Raw genomic sequence first — 20,865 nt, forward strand, 5'->3', positions numbered from 1 at the left:
TTTTTTTTTTTTTTTTTTTGTGGAACCGGGGATTGAACTCAGGCCCTTGCGCTTGCCAGGCAAGCACTTATTCTACTGAGCCATCTCCCTAGCTCCTCTGATATACTTCTTGGACTCATAGTGATCCTCCTGTTTCAGCCTCCCCATTGCTAGGATAACAGGCATGCTGCGCCACCACCACGCCCAGGTTCAGTGGCTGATGGTGCCAGGCTGGCAAGGCATGCGGTACTAAGGACTGACCTGGGGACTGACCTGGGTCCTTGCACTTGCCAGGTAGGCACTTAGACCATCGAGCTATCTCCCCAGTTCCATCTTAATTATTTTCTAGTATTTTTATTAACATGCTGATATAGTACAAAGCAGGTAAGTTTTATATATATTTATTTTTAATGGTATGTCATGACAAGAACTACATATTTATTTTTTTTTATTTTTTTTACATTTATTTAGTGTGGGGGGGCAGCTCAGCCCACCAGGGGGCGGGGCTGGCTGGCATGTGGTGCTGGGGGATCGAACCGTGGTCCTTGTGCTTTGCCAAGTTTGTTCCAAGTAGGTGCTTTAGACCACTGAGCCATCTCTCCAGCCCCAAGTTTTATATTTTTTAACATAACTATTAGAGATGAACATGTAAGTAGTCTGGAGTTGAACAAAAATGTTAGTTTGGAATAAACAGAAATGTTGCAGTGAGAGGTTACCCAGAAAAGGATTTGATTATAGAAGTTTAGATTGAAAAGGACTTAGTTTTGGGGTGTTTTGTTTTCTGAGACAGGTTCTATCTATGCTGACCAGACTGGCCTCGAACTCACAGTGATCTCCTGCCTCAACGTCCCAAGTGCTGAGATTACTGGGATTACAGGAATGTATCACTGTGCTGGGTTTAGAAATTGGGTTTTAAAACATTCTCTCAGGCTTTCACAGAGAGCACATTGGCCAAGCAATGTCCGTGACTCATCCACATGGCTGCACTGACAAAGGTTCTACAGTCTGAGGTACAGGATCTCAGCATAAATCCTGAGGGGATTTCATTGACCTTATCAAACCCAAAAGCTACAACTCTTGTTGCATAGGTCCTGTTTTACCTTGGTCTTAACCATCCAGCAGAAAAGTCTAAAAACAAAATATAAGAAGTAAAGCCATGCTGTTATGTTGAGCTGTGGGGGACTCAGGTCAACAATTTCTGACCCTGCCAGTGAAGCGGAAGACCCAATACTATTATGGACTACTGGACTCTTTTAGAATATTTTGCTGAGTTCACACACCTATAATATTCAAATAACGGAACTTAACAAAAAAGAGATACAGATGAATGTCCATTTTGTATCTGTGTATTCAAAATGGTTAGGATAGAGACATAGTTGCATTCTCTTAATACAGGGATTTGTTCTAATAGTGTTTGTAAATAGGATATCATGTCTGCATCTTGTACAGCAATTAACCACTAAGAAAAAAATATGCAATGTATTAATTACTGAAACTGTACTACCAATTTGGTTTGAAATTATCTCATTGCTATTTGTTTCTCAATAAAATTATGGAAAAAAAAAGAAGGAAAAAAAAAAAAGAAATTGGGTTTTATAACTCCCAGTTCAGAACACTCTCCAGAAATATACTACTTGTCTTTGTGAGAAAACAATATGATTTTTTACAGGTATGATTTGAAAGCTCTATGCCCAAATCCTATGCTTAATGCAATACTCAAATGTATGTTTAAGAGGCACGAGAATCATCACGAGTTTGAGACCAGCCTGGGCTACATAGTAAGTTCAAGGTCAACCTGAACTACATCATGAGACCCTATCTCAAAAAAAATTTTTTTCCCATTTAGATGAGGTCTGTCTGCACACTCATGTTTATAAAGCAGTACAATTTTTAATAGCTAAATCTTGGAAACAGTCCAAATGCCCATCAATGGATTAATGGTTAAAAGAAAGATGTGGTTTTTTTATATACAATGAAGTATTATATTACTGTGCCATAAAGGATAAGCTTGGGGCCAGGGAAATGGCTCAGTGGAATAAGCACTTCTAGGCCAGGGAGATAGCCCTGTAGATTAAGTGTTTGCCTGGCAATCACAGGGTCCTGAGTTCAATCCCTGGTATTGAAAAAAAAAGCTTCCCTGGCAAGTGCAAGGGCCTGAGTTCAATCCCCAGTTCCACCAAAACAAAAAGGGGGCGGGGCATGCGCTTGAGACATTTCTAGGTAAATGAGTTCACCTTGAGACCACACTTGTTAAGTGAAATAAACCACACACATACATTTAAATGTCAGTATTTCCCTTGTATCATACTGAAGGAGTAGATAAGGATCAAGGTGGATGACAGAAATTGGGAAGTAGGAAAAAATGTTTAGGAGAGAAAAAGAGGGGAGAGGAGAAAGAGAAGGAAGGGAAAAGGCAATATATATGGAAAAAATAAAGCTTTTGTAAATAAGGAAAGAAGGGTTGAAGGGGAGAGTAGGGGAATGGCAAAAAAAAAAAAAAAAAAAGCATCAAAATATGTTATGCACCGGTGCAAATTCCCTATGACGAATGTGATCATTATGTATATCAGAACTGTTCCAAGTTGGGCATGGTGGGCATTACACACCTGTAATCCCAGCAAGTGGGAGGCTGAGGCAACAGGCCTGCTTTGAGTTTCAGGCCAGCCTGAACTACAAACTGAGTTCAAGACCAAACTGGACTATCTATCAAGACCCTGTGTAAAAAAGTAAATTTGGGACTGGGGAGATGGCTCAGTAGAATAAGCACTTCCCTGGCAAGCGCAAGAGCCTGAGTTCAATCCTGGGTGGGGGGGGGAGTAAATTAACACAGCAATACCAATAAAATTAATTAGGATAAAACTGATGAGTTTTCTCCCATTTAAAATTATAAAGCATCCTTAACTCTTTTAGGTCTCTTCTACTTTTTGTGTGCGATTCTAACCTCACCTCTAACTGATCCTACATCAACTAGTTACAGCAGGGTCTGGTCCTGATCCCCTCCCAGCACAAAATCCTAAACAACAGAAGATGCTAAGAGCTGATTATGTCTATTTTAGTTGTTACATTCTAACAGGTCTCAATAAATATTCACTCCAGTGTTGGTTGGGTTCTGTGTGAGAAGATAAATCAAAAAAGGTCAGCTACTACACTCTATGCAAATTCCTTTGCTCAGCCTAAGCTTCTACAGTCTACCTTTTCTGTCTAATACTGAATTCCAAGTTGCTGGCCTTGAGTCCTGACAGCACTGATGGAGAATAGTAAATGATACCACTTAATTTAGGCAAAGAAGTGAGCCTGATTGGGGTCTGGGAGAATAACTAGCCAGCTCTACTAAATTTTGAGTGTCTACTAAATTTTAAACCTTAGCCTAGGAGTTGAGAATACAGCAGTGAAGACAACAGTGGAAATCCTTACCTTAATGGCCCTCAAAATCTGTGGAGGTTGAGGGAGACAGACAATGAACAAGATAAATGGCTATATAGTAGGTCAGTGTTTGGTGTTGAGCAGGGGGAGGGGGGGGGCAGGGGTTGAACTTTGATTTGGCTGAGTGAAATATTAAAGTGAGGAGGGAAATAATGGCATGCATCATGATTACCTTCTCGGTTATAAATGCATAGATTCTGGTTCATTTCAGGCATTTTGGCCTCATCTGGCCTATCCAAAGCTCAGGAATATATAATGGAAGAGCTTCTCCAGGTCATGAGCGAAGCTGAGCAAAGACTCCAAGCCAGTAATAAACAAGGCAGAAGATAACAGTATAATTTCCTTTCTAAAGGCTCTCTGTGGGCCAATCAGATTGCTCCCCGGACTAAAGCACCTGCTACCACCAGAGCGTAGCGGCCGGTTTTCGATCCCCGGCGTGTCGTGCCGGCCTCCCCCTGTCCCCCCAAATCGGGCGCGCTGAGACAGAGATTGAGACTAGGCGTGGCGGCGCGCGCCAGTAATCCCAGCACTTGGGAGGCTGAAAACAGGAGGATCACTACGAGTCCGATCTACGCAGTGAGACCCTGTACAACCTGTAGCCCCTGCCATAAATTCATTAAAAAATGAATGAATAAATAAAAATAAAGGCTCTTTGCAAAAGGAAAAACAAAAACAAAACATCAAAGCCTCAGTTTAGGATGTTTTCGAGCTGCCGGATCTTCTGCGGCTGAGGGGCTAGTGGGCGCGAGGATGGTGTGCGAAAAATGTGAAAAGAAACTTGGTACTGTTATTACGCCGGACACATGGAAAGATGGTGCGAGAAATACCACAGAAAGTGGTGGAAGAAAACTGAATGAAAATAAAGCATTGACTTCAAAAAAGGCAAGATTCGATCCGTATGGAAAGAATAAGTTCTCCACTTGCAGAATTTGTAAAAGCTCTGTGCACCAGCCGGGGTCCCACTACTGCCAGGGCTGCGCCTACAAGAAAGGCATCTGTGCGATGTGTGGAAAAAAAGTTTTGGATACCAAAAACTACAAGCAAACATCTGTCTAGATGTACTGGTGGAATCTCTGGCTTTGTATAATTTTACTTTCTACTTTGACTTCTCAAGGCCCAGTGTAGATGTTGAGCTTGCGGAGTGATCTGTTTCAGGACAGGGGATTAAATTTAAGTTAGGGCAAGTGATCCTCATTCTTTCTTTCCCTTCTTTTTTGGGACAGGGTCTCAGCTGCGAAGTTCAGGCTGGCCTTGAGCTCACTAGGGAGCGCAGGCTGGCCTCTAACTCACAGTGATCCTGCGTCAGTGTCCCAAGTGCTCCTGGAATATATCATTTGCACGCTCTCGAGAACTTTTTTTTGATCTTGAGACAGAGTCTCACTGTGCAGGTTAGGCTGACCTTGAACTCACCGTGATCCCCCTGCCTCAGCCTCCCTGTGTTGGGATTACAGGAGTGTACCGTCCTGCCCAGCTCTCTCAAAAGCTTCTGAACCATAACTACCCTATTGTTTTACTTGATTATTTTCTTACAAGCATTTTATTGTAATGTAGTAAGGGACAAATGTAATGAAAAGCATTGTGTTTTCTATGTACTTTTTAACATGTAATTCTTGTTTCCTTCATTTACTTTATTTATAGATATTGAAAGAATGAGATTGTTGATATTTAGTTCTGAACGTGGTGTGTGGACTTGGAATTCCTCTCTCCTTCCCTTATTGGAGGCATAGTTCTTTGAAGCAGCAGTCCCTTAATTAATTCCAGTTTCCTTAGATGTAATGATTGAGGCTAACTTAGCTGAGTGGTCCCTTATCAAAGGCAAGTTAGATTTGTAATTATAAATTTGCTTTTGAAGCCAAAGTGCTGGTTCCTTTCTTTCATACGTATACAAGAACGTGTCCAGATAAATACACTGGATTTCAGAAAACATAGGTATTTGAATTGAGATTGTCATAAAAGCTTTGAGGACACTGTTGTGTCATGAAAATGAATCCCCGGTCTTTTGAGAAAGCTTTTGGAAACAGAGAACTTTTTTTTTAAAAAAAAAAAAAAAACCTCTTCCCCGTCCCTTAAAGAAATAAATAGAACAAAGCAAATATCTTGACTTTCTAAAAAATATAATTTAGACTGTAAAGAGACTACTCTGAGGTTTCAAATGAAAATTTTTCTTGTACTAGGTTCAGGACTTCTAAAACTTGTAACCTAGTATAGAAAACCAAAAGGTATTCTCTTATTTCCAACTGCCATATACATAAATATGTGATACTGTAAGATATGCAGACTACTAGAGAGAATGTGGTAATGTGCGTGCGAGAGACTACATTTTTCTTATCTTACAATGGTTTGGAAAAGTAAAATTCTAGCTTCAGTATACGAGGTTTTTCATACAGTGTTTCTATATTATGTATGCCTATCTAGAAAGATTGTGAGGATAACGCAAAATATAATAAATGATATCTTTGAGGACAAAAAAAAAAAAAAGCCTCAGTTTATGGTCCCTTTAAAAATGGCGGCGCCCCACAAACCAAGGATTCCATTGGCTGCACGAAGCTGGGGAGGCGGGGCTAGGGGTGGGGCACCCGGCCGCACCTGGAGTCCCGCCTCCTACGGCAAGTCGGAGGCAGAAGATGGCTGCCTCTGAGGAAGACAGTAGTGTTGCGGCCGAGGCGGACCGGGAATTGGAGGAGCTTCTGGAAAGTAAGAGCCCGTGACAGGAAAAGCCCGGAGCGGGCAGGCATGAGGACCGATTCCTCATTGGGGTTAAAGGAGCCTGAGATACTTGGGGCGGAGCGGGAGTCTCTCTCCACTGGTTGGCAGGGGCGAAGGTCTGCCTGCAGCTCCATAGAAAATCTTCAGTTCACCGTGTCCCTCCTCCGCCGCGGAAACTAGGGAATTCACCTTGGGCCCCTCAGCTGTTCAGACAGTTAATCTTCCTGAGGGAGGGGAGGAATGGTAACAGTGTGACGGTGTTTTCACGATTCTCCTCCCTTTGCTTTAAACGAGTAAATCGTCGAAGTCCAACTCCTCATAGGCCAGTGTCAGTACTTAGTTCTCGGTGGGCAGCGCCGCAGACATAGGTTACTTACCTTAACTCTTAAACCCCTAGGACACCGTTCCATGCCTCTTCCTGCCTTTCTTAGCACAAAAGGCATTTTCCCCTCGGTCTTTTCTCTTAGGAGACCCTTACAGGTCTTTTATCGCGTCAGTAGCAAAAGCAGACTTCCTTTCCATAATTTTGAGAAAGAGAATGAACAGATCTCAGGGGAATTCAGTTTTATCTTCCTGAAAGCCAGTGGATGTTCTTTTCTTTCTTAGCCTTGTTCTCCACTCTTCTGTTGGTTTCCTGCCCAGAGTGGGGCCAGTGCCCTTTGCCTAGGCCTGGCAAGCAGGGTGTTGGTGACAACACAGGCTTTTCAGGACATAGGTGAATTTTTTTTTTTTTTTTTTTCAAATCTTGCTCAGGGGCCGGGGAGATGATGGCTCAGTGGAATAAGCGTTTCCCTGGCAAGCGCAATGGCCTGAGTTCAATCCCTGGTTCCACCACAAAAAAAAAAAAAAAAAAAAAAAAAAAAAATCTCTTGCTCAGTCACATACATGTGGGCCAGTAGGAAAGTGAATAGAAGCAGTAAGAAGTGCCAGGTGACTGAATTGGCACAGAGTTATCTACAGAGATGAGGCCAGAGAGGGCTGTAGGACTTTGATAAGGAAGAATTACTTTGTAGGATAATACAAGAGTGTTAACACCCTGCTGTGGAGTGTAGTATGGAGTCCTTTCGTTTGTGTTAGTACCAAGATTAATGGAAAGCTGGGTAGGACATCTTGTATTGTTTTGGACAAAGATCAGTCACTTTAAGGATCTAATGGGAGCTCAGGGAGATGTGGACATCAGTGACCTCTGCTTCTATTAGATATTTATATGAGATTTCTGAGGATTTATTAAAACATAGAGATGAACAGCTCTCTCCAGTACCTTTTGAATCCTCTTCCCCAACTTTTTTTTTTTTTTTTTGGAATCGGGAATTGAACTCAAGCCCATGTGCTTGCTAGGCAAGCACTTACTCTACTGAGCTATCTCCCCGGCCCCTCTCCCCCAACTCTTAAATGGAGAATTATTTTATCTTAAGAGGGATTTCTTTTTGATCACAAAATTTAGGTAATCCTAAAGGAGGTTGGGAGGCTTATAGATCAGTGAGTTATGAGGGAGAGGTTCAAAAAAAACGGGGGAAAGAAAAGTTGGCACTTTAAAAAGTGCTTTTTTTCTGCTTTGCCCAGAAACCACCCAGCTTTGCGTTCTCATCTATCCCCAACACACACACCATGTCTCTTGTCTCTGAAGGTGCCCTTGATGATTTCGATAAAGCCAAACCCTCCCCAGCACCCCCTCCTACCACCACGGCCCCAGATGCTTCGGGGCCCCAGAAGAGATCGCCAGGAGACACAGCCAAAGTATAAATACCAACTTCTCAAGGGAGAGGGAGAGGGAGGGGATGGGCATATAGTTCTGGAGAGAGGTGGGTAGGCCCCTATGGGCCAGAGGGGAGGTTGGGAGGGTGCCTTGGCCTCACATTGCTGAGTGTTCTTACTGGTTTCAGTCCTTGTAAAATAAGTACTGAGGTTGAGTAGAGGGATCTCAGAGAAGTTCCTTGAAAAAAGAGGAGGTTTAAAGGGTGGAATTGATCATTCCAACTCATACCCTTTCCTCAGTAAGTGCCTTTTTTGCCGTCCAGATGGGAAGAGGTAGATGGATTGGATAGAGTTGGTAGGAAGGATGTGCTGCATATCCCGGAACTTATAACCTAGACTTCTGTCAGAAGCCAGGAACAAAATGGCGCCATAAGAGTTGCATTTTTCCCATGACTCCCCTCAGGATGCCTTGTTCGCCTCCCAAGAGAAGTTTTTCCAGGAACTGTTCGACAGTGAGCTGGCTTCCCAAGCTACTGCAGAGTTTGAGAAGGCAATGAAAGAGTTGGCTGAGGAAGAGCCCCACCTGGTGGAGCAGTTCCAAAAGCTCTCAGAGGCTGCTGGGAGAGTGGGTGAGGAGACTCCAGTCAAAGGAAAATACCTGACAGCAGGATTCTCAGTAAAGCAATTATGATATCACAGACATGGGTGGGGGGGCAAGGCAATGGGAGGAAGGTATAGGAACCTTGCCTAATGAAAAAGGTAAGATAGGTTGGAAGGTAATACATTATCTAAAGCTGACTGAAAGAATAAAGTTATTGTGAGTGGGTGTCACTGTTAAGAATAAACTGACATACAATCTATGTGGGTTTATGAAATGACTATGAAAATCATAGCAGAGTAATCAAAGATTTGAAGTGATAATGATTTCTAGTTGTTTCATATCCCAGCTGATAACTGGGTTATTCTGTGTAGGCAAACTGTTAAAATACTAAATAACCCTAGTTATTTTAATCTCCTGTAGGCAGTGATGCGACCTCCCAGCAAGAATTCACTACTTGCCTAAAGGAGACATTAAGTGGATTAGCCAAAAATGCCACTGACCTTCAGGTAAGGGGAAAGGGATAGGAGAACATAGGGAGCTCACTTTCACACTTCACCTGCAGTCTCAAAAAACAGATGCTTCTGGATAGCTTCTTTAACCTGGCCCTGCCGCATTATTTTGCTATGTGCATATTTAGATACTTCTTTCCTACCTTAAAGAGTTGTAAGCTTCCCAGGAAGTAGTACGCCTGTTTACTGCTCCCTTGTCCTGTGTAGAACTCAGGCATGTCAGATGAGGAACTGAACAAGGCCATGGAAGGGCTGGGCATGGATGAAGGGGATGGAGAAGGAAACATCCTCCCCATCATGCAGAGTATCATGCAGAACCTACTGTCCAAGGATGTGCTATACCCATCACTGAAGGAGATCACGGAGAAGGTTTGTGGATCTATTTCTGTTTCTGTGTTTGTTTATTTTTTTCTTTCTCTCTTTTTTTTTTTGGAATTGGGAATCAAACTCAGGACCTCGTGCTTGGCAGGCGTAGCTGTATCCCTGGCCCTCTGCTTCTCTCTGTGGCCCTCATATGATTGTATGGGTTAGTTTTCTAGAACCTTTAGAGGGTAACTTGAGTATACAAAAAGAGGTGGGGGTATGTAGAAGGTTTGCATCTCTGAGAAAACACTAGTATCCCGAGAATGCTGAGGTAGAAGAGGAAATCCTCTGGTACTAGTTTTCTGTAAATTGGCTCAAGATTTGGGTGGTCTGATCAACCCCTTGTTTTTCTGATTTTATTCATTTCGCCAACAAGGATTCACTGAGGTTCTACTAGGGCATTAAGTTATATATCCTGAGGCCGGGGAGATAGCTTAGTAGAATAAGTGCTTACCTGGCAAGTGCAACGGCCTGAGTTCAGTTCCCGGTTCTGAGGAAAAAAAAAAAAAGTTATGTATATATTTTAAGAGTAGTTTTACCAAGGAGATATCTTAGCAGCTTAAGTGCCTGCCTGGCAAGCGCAAGGTCCCAGTACTGCAAAAAAAAAAAAAAGTAGTTTAAATGATGGTCTCTGCTATCAAAGAATTTAAAGTTTGACTGGAGAGATAAAAAAGGAAAAGAAGTGTCTTAATGATACAGTGTGGGCCAGGGATATATAACTCAGCGGCATAAGCATCTGCCTGGCAAGCACAAGGTCCTGAGTTTGATCCCCGGTACCAAACAAAACAAAAAAAAGATACAAGACAAGAAGTAGTCAGCAGACCAGAGTTTGTATGACATACATTCAACTTTAAAGCTAAAAATAGGTTTTACTCCTACCTCCTTCCAGTACTAAGGGATTCAACCCATGGGTTTTGCACTGAACAATGTCCTGGTTCCTTTTATTTTTAAAACAGGGTCTCACTAAATGACTGAGTTGCCCAGGCAAGGCTCAAACTCGCAACTCTCTTGCCTCCACTTCTAGAATGCTGGGATTACAGGCATGTTCCACCATTCCTGGCTGGTTTGTAAATTTTTAAAGGCTTATTACTAAACCAAGAATAACAGACAAGAATCTGTAACAGAGGCCACAAGTCACCCTCAAAGTCTGAAATACTACCTGGTGCTTTACAAAACTAGTTTGCCAGTCTGTAGTTACCATAATGCAAGTAGAGCAAGATGATCTACTTTTTATGATGGACTTGATTCTTTCTCACATTTCCCTTCCCTTCTCTACCATTGTTCGCTTAAGTCTTACCAACCCCTTGTCTCTTTCCTTAGTATCCAGAATGGTTACAGAGTCACCGAGAATCTCTACCTCCAGAGCAATTTGAAAAATATCAGGAGCAGCATAATGTCATGGGCAAAATATGTGAGCAGTTTGAAGCTGAGACCCCCACAGAGAGTGAGGCTGCTCAGAAGGCACGTTTTGAGATGGTGCTAGATCTTATGCAGCAGGTGAGGCCTCCTCTTGCTGTCCGATGCTGTCCACCTGGGTGTTAAGTGGGAGAGGTATCTAGATAGGATGCTGTACTGCCAGCACAGCTAGGCGGAGGGGAGAGCACCAGAGAGGCCACACTGCATGGTCAGAGGAAGTCTAAGAGATTGCTAATCAATTTTTTTTTTAAATTTTATTTATTTATTTATTTATTTATTTATTTATTTATTTATTTTGTGTGTGGCCAGCTCAGCCCACCTGGGGGCGGGGCTGGCTGGCATGTGGTGCTGGGGGATTGAACCGCGGTCCTTGTGCTTTGCTAAGCTTGTTCTAAGTAGGTGCTTTAGACCACTGAGCCATCTTACCAGCCCAGCTAATCAATTTTTTTTATGTGTGTTTTCCAAGATTGTTTGTTTGTTTTATCTTACCTCATGTTCTTTCTTTTCCAGCTGCAGGATTTGGGCCATCCTCCAAAAGAGCTGGCTGGGGAGATGGTGAGTATATCTTCTGGTTTTAATCTGAGCCCCTGGTTTCCAGAACTCTAATCTCCAGTGGTTCCACCTAAGGTGCTAATCATTGCTGCACCATATTGATCTGAAATATGTGCAGTTATCTAAGTCCCTTCATCTCTTCTCCAGCCTCCTGGCCTCAACTTTGACCTGGATGCCCTCAATCTGTCAGGCCCACCAGGTGCTACTGGTGAACAGTGTCTGATCATGTGAAACACACAACACGGTTTCTTCCCTGAGTCTCAGCCATGGGGAACATCTGGAGTCTGCAGAGCCATTGGGAACGGAGGCAGGACTGTCACCTGCAGGAGTGATCTGCCTACTGTCCTCTAACATCCCATTCAAGACTGTGCCATACCAGCTGAGGCTTTTCCTCTGTCTTTCTAGGAATAGGATCTGTTCTGCAGGCTGTTTGTATGAACCCTCTTCCATTGTGGTTTCTGCTACTAGCAAAAGCCCAGCTTCCTGCCAGGTGAAAGAAGGCATCCCTTTTGGGGCATGCACCTTCTTCCCTCTCCCAAAATAATGTTATGTATGGCCATGCCGATGTACACTTTTTAATTCCAGGGTCTTTGTGCCTTCTACTCCCACTTTTGAATCTGGGAAACAGGAGCAGAGTCCTGGGACCGTTATTTCTGTACTTTTCTTGGGCAGGGTCTTTGGGAATGGAGAGAAACAGCCTGGGCTAGGCTGCAGGTCTGACACCATCCCTCTTGGCTTCACACAGACCATCAAAATTCTGTAAAGGAAAAGGGCTTTTGTGTCTAATCACAGTAGAGTTGGAATAGAAGCCCTGGTGTTTTCCTTCCCCCTAGGTGCTGAGCTCTCCCTCGACTCCTTCAGTGGCTACCCTCATTCTTTCTACAATGCCATGTGATCTACGTGAACCCAGACCCTGACCTACCCTTGCCCCTGCCTGTCCGCTTATCTCTTCTCTAATTCCAACTCTTCTGAGTCCAAGCAGTGAAAGAGAAGGGCCCATTTTGTTCCCCCCATCCACCATTCATGGCTCCCCACCTCCCTAGCAAACACATAATTGTGGTGTCAGGTCTGGCAAATGAATAGCTACTCTGCTCCTAGTGTGTCTTGGCTTGAGACGTCTGATTCCCTTAGAACCCGTGGTTCAGGAAGGTACGTGGGAAAGGGGGAGGAGAGCAGGCAGGGTCTGTTTTCCTGCAGCCCTCAGGGGCAGTGTCTAATAAATCTTACGAGTGAGGAGTATGGCCAGATTTTCATCCAGGTCTCTCCCCAGTCTTCCTCAGCTTCTGTAAGCTACAAAGTGGGAATCTATAACATTTCTGGGCCCCTCCACCATTCTTACTCTTCGGCTCAGCCTACAACTCATTTGGCAAAGGAGATGATAACTATCCTCTCTCATTTTCTCCTGGGTAGTTTAATCTGTAAAGCCCTTCAACTGATACTATATTTAACTTCATACAGTATAATTAATAATATACTTTTAACATGTTTTCTAAATTATCTTTGAGCTGACCTTCCCTTTCTGAGTTTTATCTGTGGACTTTGACCATCATATGGGGGATATTCTGATCAATCCAGGCTGTCTTGTTTACTTAGAAAGTAACTTGCCAAAACAAATTAACATTCATCATCTGAGTCACTGTGGGCTCCTGATGTGTCATTTACTCTGGGATAGCACTTTTTACCCCCTAAAGATCTCATACACTCCATGACATTAGAAAGGAAGGAAACATTCTTGAGCCTCGGGCTGTTAGGGAAAGTCCAGCTACTGTGACTTCTCAGAGCACGGAAGAGCCTAAGTCTGAATGTGAAACTGCTGTATGCTTTTGAGAGATGGGAAAGCATAAGCAGACTTGTGATGATGTTTATGGTGCCTGGAAGCCAAAATTCTCTTCCTACAAGTTCCAGCCAAAAAATGACAGGAATAGAGAGGAGCAGGGAGAACAAAAGGGCCTTACCCTTGGAACCTCGTGCCTGTTTTCTTTTGTTGTCACTTCTGGTGGCCTGACCAGGCTTAGTCCAGGCATCTGAAAGATGCCCTACTTAGCTTTGTTTCCAAGGCACTCATTTTTATTTTTACTTTGGTTGACCATGAGCCCGTTGACCTCTGTTGATTCTCTATCCCCAATATACCCTTTCTTCAGCACAAAGGCCGGGGGGTTAACTTCTCAAAACCATAAAAACAAGCAAAAAAAAACAGTTCTTGAATTATTTTAGGACTTCTAGAGGAATACAGCTTGGTATCCTGGAGCAGGACTGCTCAAACTATATATGGTAAACAACCAGGTGTTTTTGTTTTTTAAAAGTATCTTTCATGTACAGTATGTGCTCCTGTTGCCCACCAACAGTGTGCAGTTCACATGCGAGTGTGACGCCACCCAAGCTGTCCAGATCCCGTTCAGCAGATTGGAGTCTACAGTCATGCATTTAGGTAACACAAGTGCTAGCTTCTGAACACTGAATTTCTAATTTCTTGTGTCATAAATTGGTAAGACAACAACAAAATGGCCAGAGATGAGCATAGGTCTGTAAAACACCTTTGAGTAATATTGCTCAAAGGAGGCCCTCCTCCATAGATCCTAGCCAAACTACACAATTGTGTATTTGTAGTTCTCTCTTTTTTCTTTCTTCATTTTCTTCTTTTTTTGTGGAACCAGGGATTGAACTTAGGCCCTTGCACTTGCCAGGCAAGTTCTTATTCTACTGAGCCATCTCCCCGGTCCCATTGTAGTTCTCTCATGTGAGGGTCAGCCTTAGAGAATTTGCCTGTAGCAGGAATATGTCACTAACATGCCTAGCAATTCTGTATTGCTTTTGCAACAGGGTCTTGCTATATAATTCAGGATGGCCTTGAACTCATTGTATAGCCCAGGCTAGCCTTTCTTGTGGCAGTCCTGCTTCTCAATCCTCTTGAGTGCTAGGATTATAGGCATGTGTCACCACACTCAGCTTCTGGTACGTTTCTAGCCCATCTTTTCTACAATTTTAAAAAATAACTATTATAAGTTGAACATAAGAGTATACACATGAAATCCTAGCACTCCAGGAGGCTGAGGCAGGAGGATCATAAATTCAAGCCCAACCTGGACAATTCAGTGACTTAGCATGACCCTCTCTCAAAACAAATTACAAAAGAGGATGAGGATTTAGCTCAGTGAGAAGACCCTGGGTAAAATTTCCAGCATCAAAACCAAAAAAATAAAAGGCTTAAGTTTAATAAAAGTTTTATGCTGCTGTTTAGCTTTACAGGAAATGCCCCTTTTATCCAAAATTTTGTATGTTAGATAATAAATTTTTGGTTTATGGATGGCTTCATGAATTCATATGAAATTTGCATAATAGGGACATTTATAATACATTGTTGAGATGGCTTTGGGGAACTCGGAGAAGAAAGTGGCCCACATTAAATGAAGTACAGATGGCAGACCATACAAAAAAGGCCCCCATTTGGCCATATTCCTCAGAAGGGTGTGGGAGGCTTTTCTTTTTTTTTTTTTTTTTTTTTTAATTTTTTTTTTTTTTTTTTAAGATTTTTATTGTGTGTGTGTGGCCAGCTCAGCCCACCAGGGGGCGCGGCTGGCTGGCATGTGGTGCTGGAGGATCGAACCGTGGTCCCTGTGCTTTGCCGAGCTTGTTCCAAGTAGGTGCTTTAGACCACTGAGCCATCTCTCCAGCCCTGTTTTTGTTTTCAATAAAAGCAATAAGAAAGGAACTGATGAAGGGATTACCATCAGTTCTGAGAGCTTCAGAAGTGGCTGTCTTTTTTGTTGTTGTTGCGGTACTAGCAGTTGAACTCAGGACCTTGCACTTGCTATCTCTAGATTGAGTCAGATGGAAAAATTTTTTTTTTTTTGGAGGGACCAGAAATTGAACTCAGACCCTTGTGCTTGTCAGGCAAGCGCTTATTCTACCGAGCTATCTCCCAGGTGGAAAATGTTTAATAACATTTTCTTAGGAGCAGTGGGATCTTAGCAAATGCTGGAGAGTAACACTTAGCTCTTAGAAGCAAGGTGTGGTATGGCTTAGAAACAAAAGTAGACATGGCTAATTGAACATGGGTGGTGCTAGGAGCAAGATAATTGGGAAGCCAGTAAAATAAATAATATAGAGATCGAAATTGTTGAGGCTGAAGGGCTTGTGTTCAATCCCCAGTTCTGCAAAAAAAAAAAAAAAAAAAAAAAAAAAGAATTGTTGAGGCTGAGACCAGTAATTTAATAGAAAAGGCACAATTTTTTTGTTTAGTTCTTAAGCTTATGATAATTCTTACACTCTCAAAACTATCAAGCAAAAGAGAGGCATTTGTTTAGTTAACCACACACTAGGAAGAGGTTACCCAGAAGAGCTGGGAAATGGGGATACAGAACCTGACAGTAACACCCGAGTACCCCAGGCACCACAGGAGTGCTTGTCACCTCAACCCCCGGCTGCACTCTTAATGATGTTAGGGAAATACGGAGTCAGGTAATAAATGGAATGTTGGTCTCAATCTGCCTGACAGGGGTCTAAAACCTGCTTTATACTCACTTCTGTTTCCAAATGTTGACAAAGAATGAACATTTTACACTTGGCAGAAAAGCCAAGAAGATGCTCTCTAACCACACTCCCACCTCTCCCAAAATTATAAAAAGTGATACTACATATGGGTAAAAGGGCAGACATTAGTTCTACCCTTAAAGACTTACAGGACAGGGGTACGGGTCTCCCATCATATCCTCATTTAGGTTCACTTGTCTAGCCTTTGCACAAGTTTTATGGTTTATGACCTGTAACAGTATACTACTGAAAACGTAAGCAAGTAGTAATCGCAGTTGCGGCGCTGCGTCAGATGTTTCTTTGTTTTGAGATGGCTTTGGTAGGCTGGCCTTGAACTCATGATCCATATCCCTCAGCTTTCTAAGTACTGTGATTATAAGGCGTGCACCACTATTCCTGCTGCTAGGCACCAGTAGAGACTCTGGCCCAACAAAAGCTGAATGACCAATTGCATGTACAATCAGCTGGCTATTTTCAGACCATCCAAGTCCAGGCTGAGTGGCTATATCAGCAATCCGTCGTAAAACACAGATGGTACCTTCAGGAAGCAGCCCAAGCAAACTTAGTGGCTCAAGTAAATCAGTGTTTTTGTTTTGCTATGAGACAGGGCCCCACTCTGCAGTTTGAGCTGGTGTTAAACTCACTTTGTAGTCCAAGGTGGCCTTGAACTTGCATTGTTCTTCCTGCCTCAGCCTCTGGAGTGCCGGGATTACACGCATGCGCTACCACACCCAAAAAGTAAGTTACATTGATTGGAGGGTCTCAAGCCACTACCACCCTCATATCATCTGCCTCTGTTACGTTATTTTCTTAGATAATACCTATGACCACATGAGAATTCCTTTGGCCATTTGACAGAGGAAGGGAAAATACAGCTGTGCTTCATGTGTGGATTGGCTTGATATATTAAACAAGCCGGGTAGGGACTCTAGCATCTGAATAACACCACTCAGCAGTGTCCCTGAAATGATGAGGGGAAATCTCAATATGTAGGGCTTCAGGTAACATCTTTGGTCATCCCTTTTGGGAGAAAAAATGACCTGAGATAAAGTGTACATGAACTTGGGGCTTGGAGCAACATAGGGAAATAGGTAACAGGATTTGCTGACAAGTAATTGGATAAAATTGTGAGCAGTACTTAAGGTATTGACCAGCCAAGCACTACATGACCAAATGAACCAAATTATTTGTTCAGGACTACAGCAGCTAGCCCAGTGCTTGCAGTGTGTTTATGAACAGAATTGCCACAGTGGCAGAGATGGGAGCTATTCGTTGGCTTTTTAGCATGTATTCCACTCTAACCCAAAGTTATCATAACTACTGCTATCATAAATTGACAGATGGTTCAATTTGTCAGCCACAGAGACCAACACTGAGTCCCCAGTTCAGCACTACTAAAGACAACTGGCCACTTGCTGGAGAACTACTTATACTGACCCTTTTTTATTCTGCAAAAGGTAAAAATGTATCCCTACCAGAACTGATAACATACTTAGCTTTGCTTGTCCTGCCTCTTGTATCTTAGCCACTACTACCATCCAGGACTCTACAGGTAAGGAGTCCAACACAACAATACCTTGGAATAGAAAACCCTCTTAATGGCAAATCAGGTATGCCGGTGGGGAATGTGATGATGGTCAGGTGAGCAGTGGGGCCCAGTGATCCTACTAAATTGTTTTCCAGTAGGAAGATGTTGGCCTGGTAGAGCAGTCAGCTGGCTTTTTTTTTTTTTTTTTTTTTTTTTTAGTGTATTTAGTACAGGATCTACAGGGTCTCACTACGTAGATTGAACTCACAGTGATTTTAGCCTCCCAGGTACTGGGATTACAGACACATGCCACCATGCCCAGTCTCAATTGCCAGGGCAGTGCCCCCCAGCTGCTGTACTAAGTAGGCACTTTAGTTCGCTGAGCTATCTGGCTGGCCCTTTTTTTTTTTTTTTTTGGCGGAACCAGGGATTGAGCTCAGGCCCTTGCACTTGCCAGGGAAGCACTTATTCCACTGAGCACTGAGCCATCTCCCCGGCCCTGGCCCCCCCCCCCTTTTTTTTTTAATACAGGGTCTCACTATACAGTTCACGCTGGCCTTGAGTGCACTTTGTTGCCCAGGCTTATCTCAAGTTCATAATGATCCTCCTGCCTTAAGCCTCCTGAGACTGGGATTACAGGCATGCAGTCACTATGCCCAGCTTTATTTATTTATTTATTTTTAACAGATTTTTTTGGAACCAGGGATTGAACTCAGGGCCTTATATTTGCCAAGCAAGTGCTTATTCTACTGAGCCATTTCCCCGGCCTCCCAGGGAGACAGGGTCTCACTGTGTGGTTCAGGCTGCTCTGGTAGCCTACATTGGCCTTCAACTCGCAGCAGTCCTGCCTCAGCCTCCCAACAGCTGGGATTACTGATACGGACCCACCACACTTGCTTTATAGCTTTTAATTAAGTTTTATAGGTCTGCAAACACTGGTTCTTTTAGGGAGTATGTTTCCAACTGGTATAACATAAGAATCTTGGAAAACTTAGGATGTGTGCTGCCGAAGTGAGCACATAGGGAAGCTTGAAGATGTGATTGCCATCTGATTATGGGCCCCCCCTGCCAGGAGACTTACTAGGCAAAGAAAATAAGTTACAAAAAAAGGAAGGAAGTCATTATCATAGTGTCTGGGATAACTGACTCTTCGTTATGAGGAGGCAAGATGCTCCCTAATGGGAACAGAGAAAAGGGATTCCTAATGTGAGCCCTGGGAAAGCTTGCCCCTCTCATCCTGTTTTAAGTCTGGGGGTAAATAATTATGGCCTGATGAGGCCTGGTCACCAGGGGCAGAGCGGGTCAGGCTACCAGTTAAGTCGCCTAGATAAGCAGAAGTGGAGATGAAAAGTAGATTGGGTGGTAGGACTGATTGGGAAGATTTGTATAGCTTCAGGATTAACTGCAGTAAATCCTCTACTAAGTGTTCCTAGAAATTACGACAAGAACACTGGAGAGACTGCCTGGGTGATACTAACTTACTATAAACGCAAATGAGTTTGAGCAGAGCTACAGTAGACTGTAGCCCACAATATTGATACCGATGATACAGCTTGCCAATAGCTCATAGCTGTTCTCATAATTCTGTCTCCTGAGAACTAGCCTGTGCCCACAGAGGTCACTTTTGAACATTCTTGGGAGGTATGCCCTCCCAAGGACAGCACTGCAGCCAGTGATCCAGTGTCAGCTTCTGCACTGAGTACACCGAGCTGCTAATAGGGGTAGCATTGTCAGTGATGATGCGCAATCAATAATTGTGTAATTAGAATATGCTTTCTTGGGCCAGCTAGATAGCTCAGTGGACTAAAGCACCTGCTTAGGCAGAGTACAGCAGCCAGGGTTTGATCCTAGAATGCCGTGCCATGCCGGCTCCATCCTCGGGGCGCTCTGAGATGGCGATTGAGACTGGGTATAGTGGCGCGTGTAATCCCAGTGCTTGGGAGGCTGAAAAACAGGAGAATCACTACGAGTTGGATCTGTGTACTGAGACCCTGTAGATCCCATAGACCCTGTACTAAATACATTTAAAAAAAAAGAAAAAAGAAAAGAAAAAGCATACTTTGTTCAACGTGGGACAAATTTGGTTCCTTTATATTCCAGAGTTCCCAGTTGGGGACAAAACCTATTGCCTGAACCTCTATATTTGCATAATTTTCATGTCCCTCTCCTGCCTTTTTTTCCATACCTCATAGGCTATTGATGAACCTTCTGTATAAAACCTCTTCCCCACGCTCTGCTCTAGGGAATGTAATCAAAGACAGGTGAATAGTGATGCCAACTGCGGTAATAGGAGCAGTAAGAATTTGACAGAAGGCTCAGTAAAGATGAGTTCTGGACTACTAAAGTGCCATTTGCTGAGATAATAGAGAAGTTCCTCAAGTGCATTACGCAAATCCTGCAGCTAACATCATACTTAATGGTGAGAAAATAGATAATTTTCTCCAAAGGTCAGGAACAAGACAAGGGTATCCACTCTCAGTACGTCTAGTCGGCAGTGTACTGAAAGTTCTAGTTAAGACAGACAAGATAAAAAAAAAAAAAGGTGGCTTCTGTGCCTGCTCAAGCTGGTGGTGGCTTCTTAGCCAACCTGCACCAGACACATGGACACATGCCTGGGAGGTGGGCAGTAGGTGTGCTCAAGCCTGGCTAGATGTTCTGCTCCCACAGGGGAAGGCTGCTACCATCAGGGACCTGCAGGACTCTACCCACCCTAACCCTCCTAAGCTACTAATGTTCATAGATGGAAGCATTTTTATATACCAAAAACTCCTAAGGAATCCATAACAAATGAGCTCCACAAACTTGCAAGATATATCAGATAAGTTGTAGCTGGGCATTGTAGTGTGAGCCTGTAATCCCAGCACTCAGGAGGCAGAGACGACAGGAGCACATCAAGTTGGAGATGAGACTAGCCTGGATTACACAGCAAGATCCTGTCCCAAAAAAAATTCATATGAAATTCCAATGGACGTGAAAGAGTCAAAACCATACTGAAAAAATAGAATTCACAGGGGCCTGGCCCTAGCTCAGTCCTTTAAGTGGCTGCTTCCACAAAGCTGTCAGCCTCAGGTTGCTGGAGTTCAAACCTCACAACTCTCCCGCTGGCCAAAAGTGCCCTGAAGGCATTCGAGGAATAAAAAACAAAACACACAAAAAAAAACCCTTATTAAAAATAGAATTCAGTTCTCAATTTCAAAACAGTGATAAGATAATGTGATATTGGCACAAAAACAGACATCGAAACCAATGGAATAGGGCTAGGGAGATAGCTCAGCAGCATAAGCACCTGCCTGGCAAGCACAAGGTCCAGAGTTCAATCCTTGGTACCGCAAAAAAAAAAAAAAAAAAAAAAAGAAGAAATAGAATTGAGTGCACACATTTATTAATTTGTAGCCAACTGATTTTAAACAAAGATGCTAAGATCATTCAGTGTACAAAGAAAAAGTCATTTCTCTAAGTGGTGCTAAGGGGGGCCTGGCCCTAGCTCAGTCCTTTAAGTGGCTGCTTCCACAAAGCTGTCAGCCTCAGGTTGCTGGAGTTCGAACCTCACAACTCTCCCGCTG

At 43.2% G+C, this 20,865-nt stretch overlaps 2 protein-coding genes across 2 annotated transcripts; both read left to right on the top strand.

Annotated features, from left to right (window-relative positions):
* The first annotated feature begins 4,105 nt into the window (after positions 1-4,105).
* LOC101560381 (cysteine-rich PDZ-binding protein) lies at positions 4,106-4,467 on the top strand. The gene has a single exon (XM_012516646.2). It carries the CDS (start codon positions 4,153-4,155, stop codon positions 4,456-4,458), a length of 306 nt encoding a protein of 101 aa, XP_012372100.1. The 5' UTR covers positions 4,106-4,152; the 3' UTR covers positions 4,459-4,467.
* Positions 4,468-6,008: 1,541 nt separating this feature from the next.
* On the top strand, positions 6,009-12,880 carry Pex19 (peroxisomal biogenesis factor 19). Its single transcript, XM_004639932.2, has 8 exons — positions 6,009-6,096; positions 7,736-7,845; positions 8,267-8,432; positions 8,825-8,910; positions 9,121-9,282; positions 10,597-10,773; positions 11,203-11,247; positions 11,392-12,880. The coding sequence occupies exons 1-8, from the start codon at positions 6,027-6,029 to the stop codon at positions 11,473-11,475; spliced, it is 900 nt and encodes a 299-aa protein (XP_004639989.1). The 5' UTR covers positions 6,009-6,026; the 3' UTR covers positions 11,476-12,880.
* Positions 12,881-20,865: the final 7,985 nt, after the last annotated feature.

This window comes from Octodon degus, unplaced genomic scaffold (genome assembly GCF_000260255.1).
Source record: "Octodon degus isolate 3935 unplaced genomic scaffold, OctDeg1.0 scaffold00116, whole genome shotgun sequence".
NCBI lineage: Eukaryota > Metazoa > Chordata > Mammalia > Rodentia > Octodontidae > Octodon > Octodon degus.

Coding starts and splice junctions, on each gene's coding strand:
- LOC101560381 (XM_012516646.2), top strand. CDS start 4,153: ATGGTGTGCGAAAAATGTGAAAAGAAACTTGGTACTGTTATTACGCCG.
- Pex19 (XM_004639932.2), top strand. CDS start 6,027: ATGGCTGCCTCTGAGGAAGACAGTAGTGTTGCGGCCGAGGCGGACCGG. Junction 6,097..7,735: donor ATTGGAGGAGCTTCTGGAAA/GTAAGAGCCCGT, acceptor TTGTCTCTGAAG/GTGCCCTTGATGATTTCGAT. Junction 8,433..8,824: donor AGAGGCTGCTGGGAGAGTGG/GTGAGGAGACTC, acceptor AATCTCCTGTAG/GCAGTGATGCGACCTCCCAG.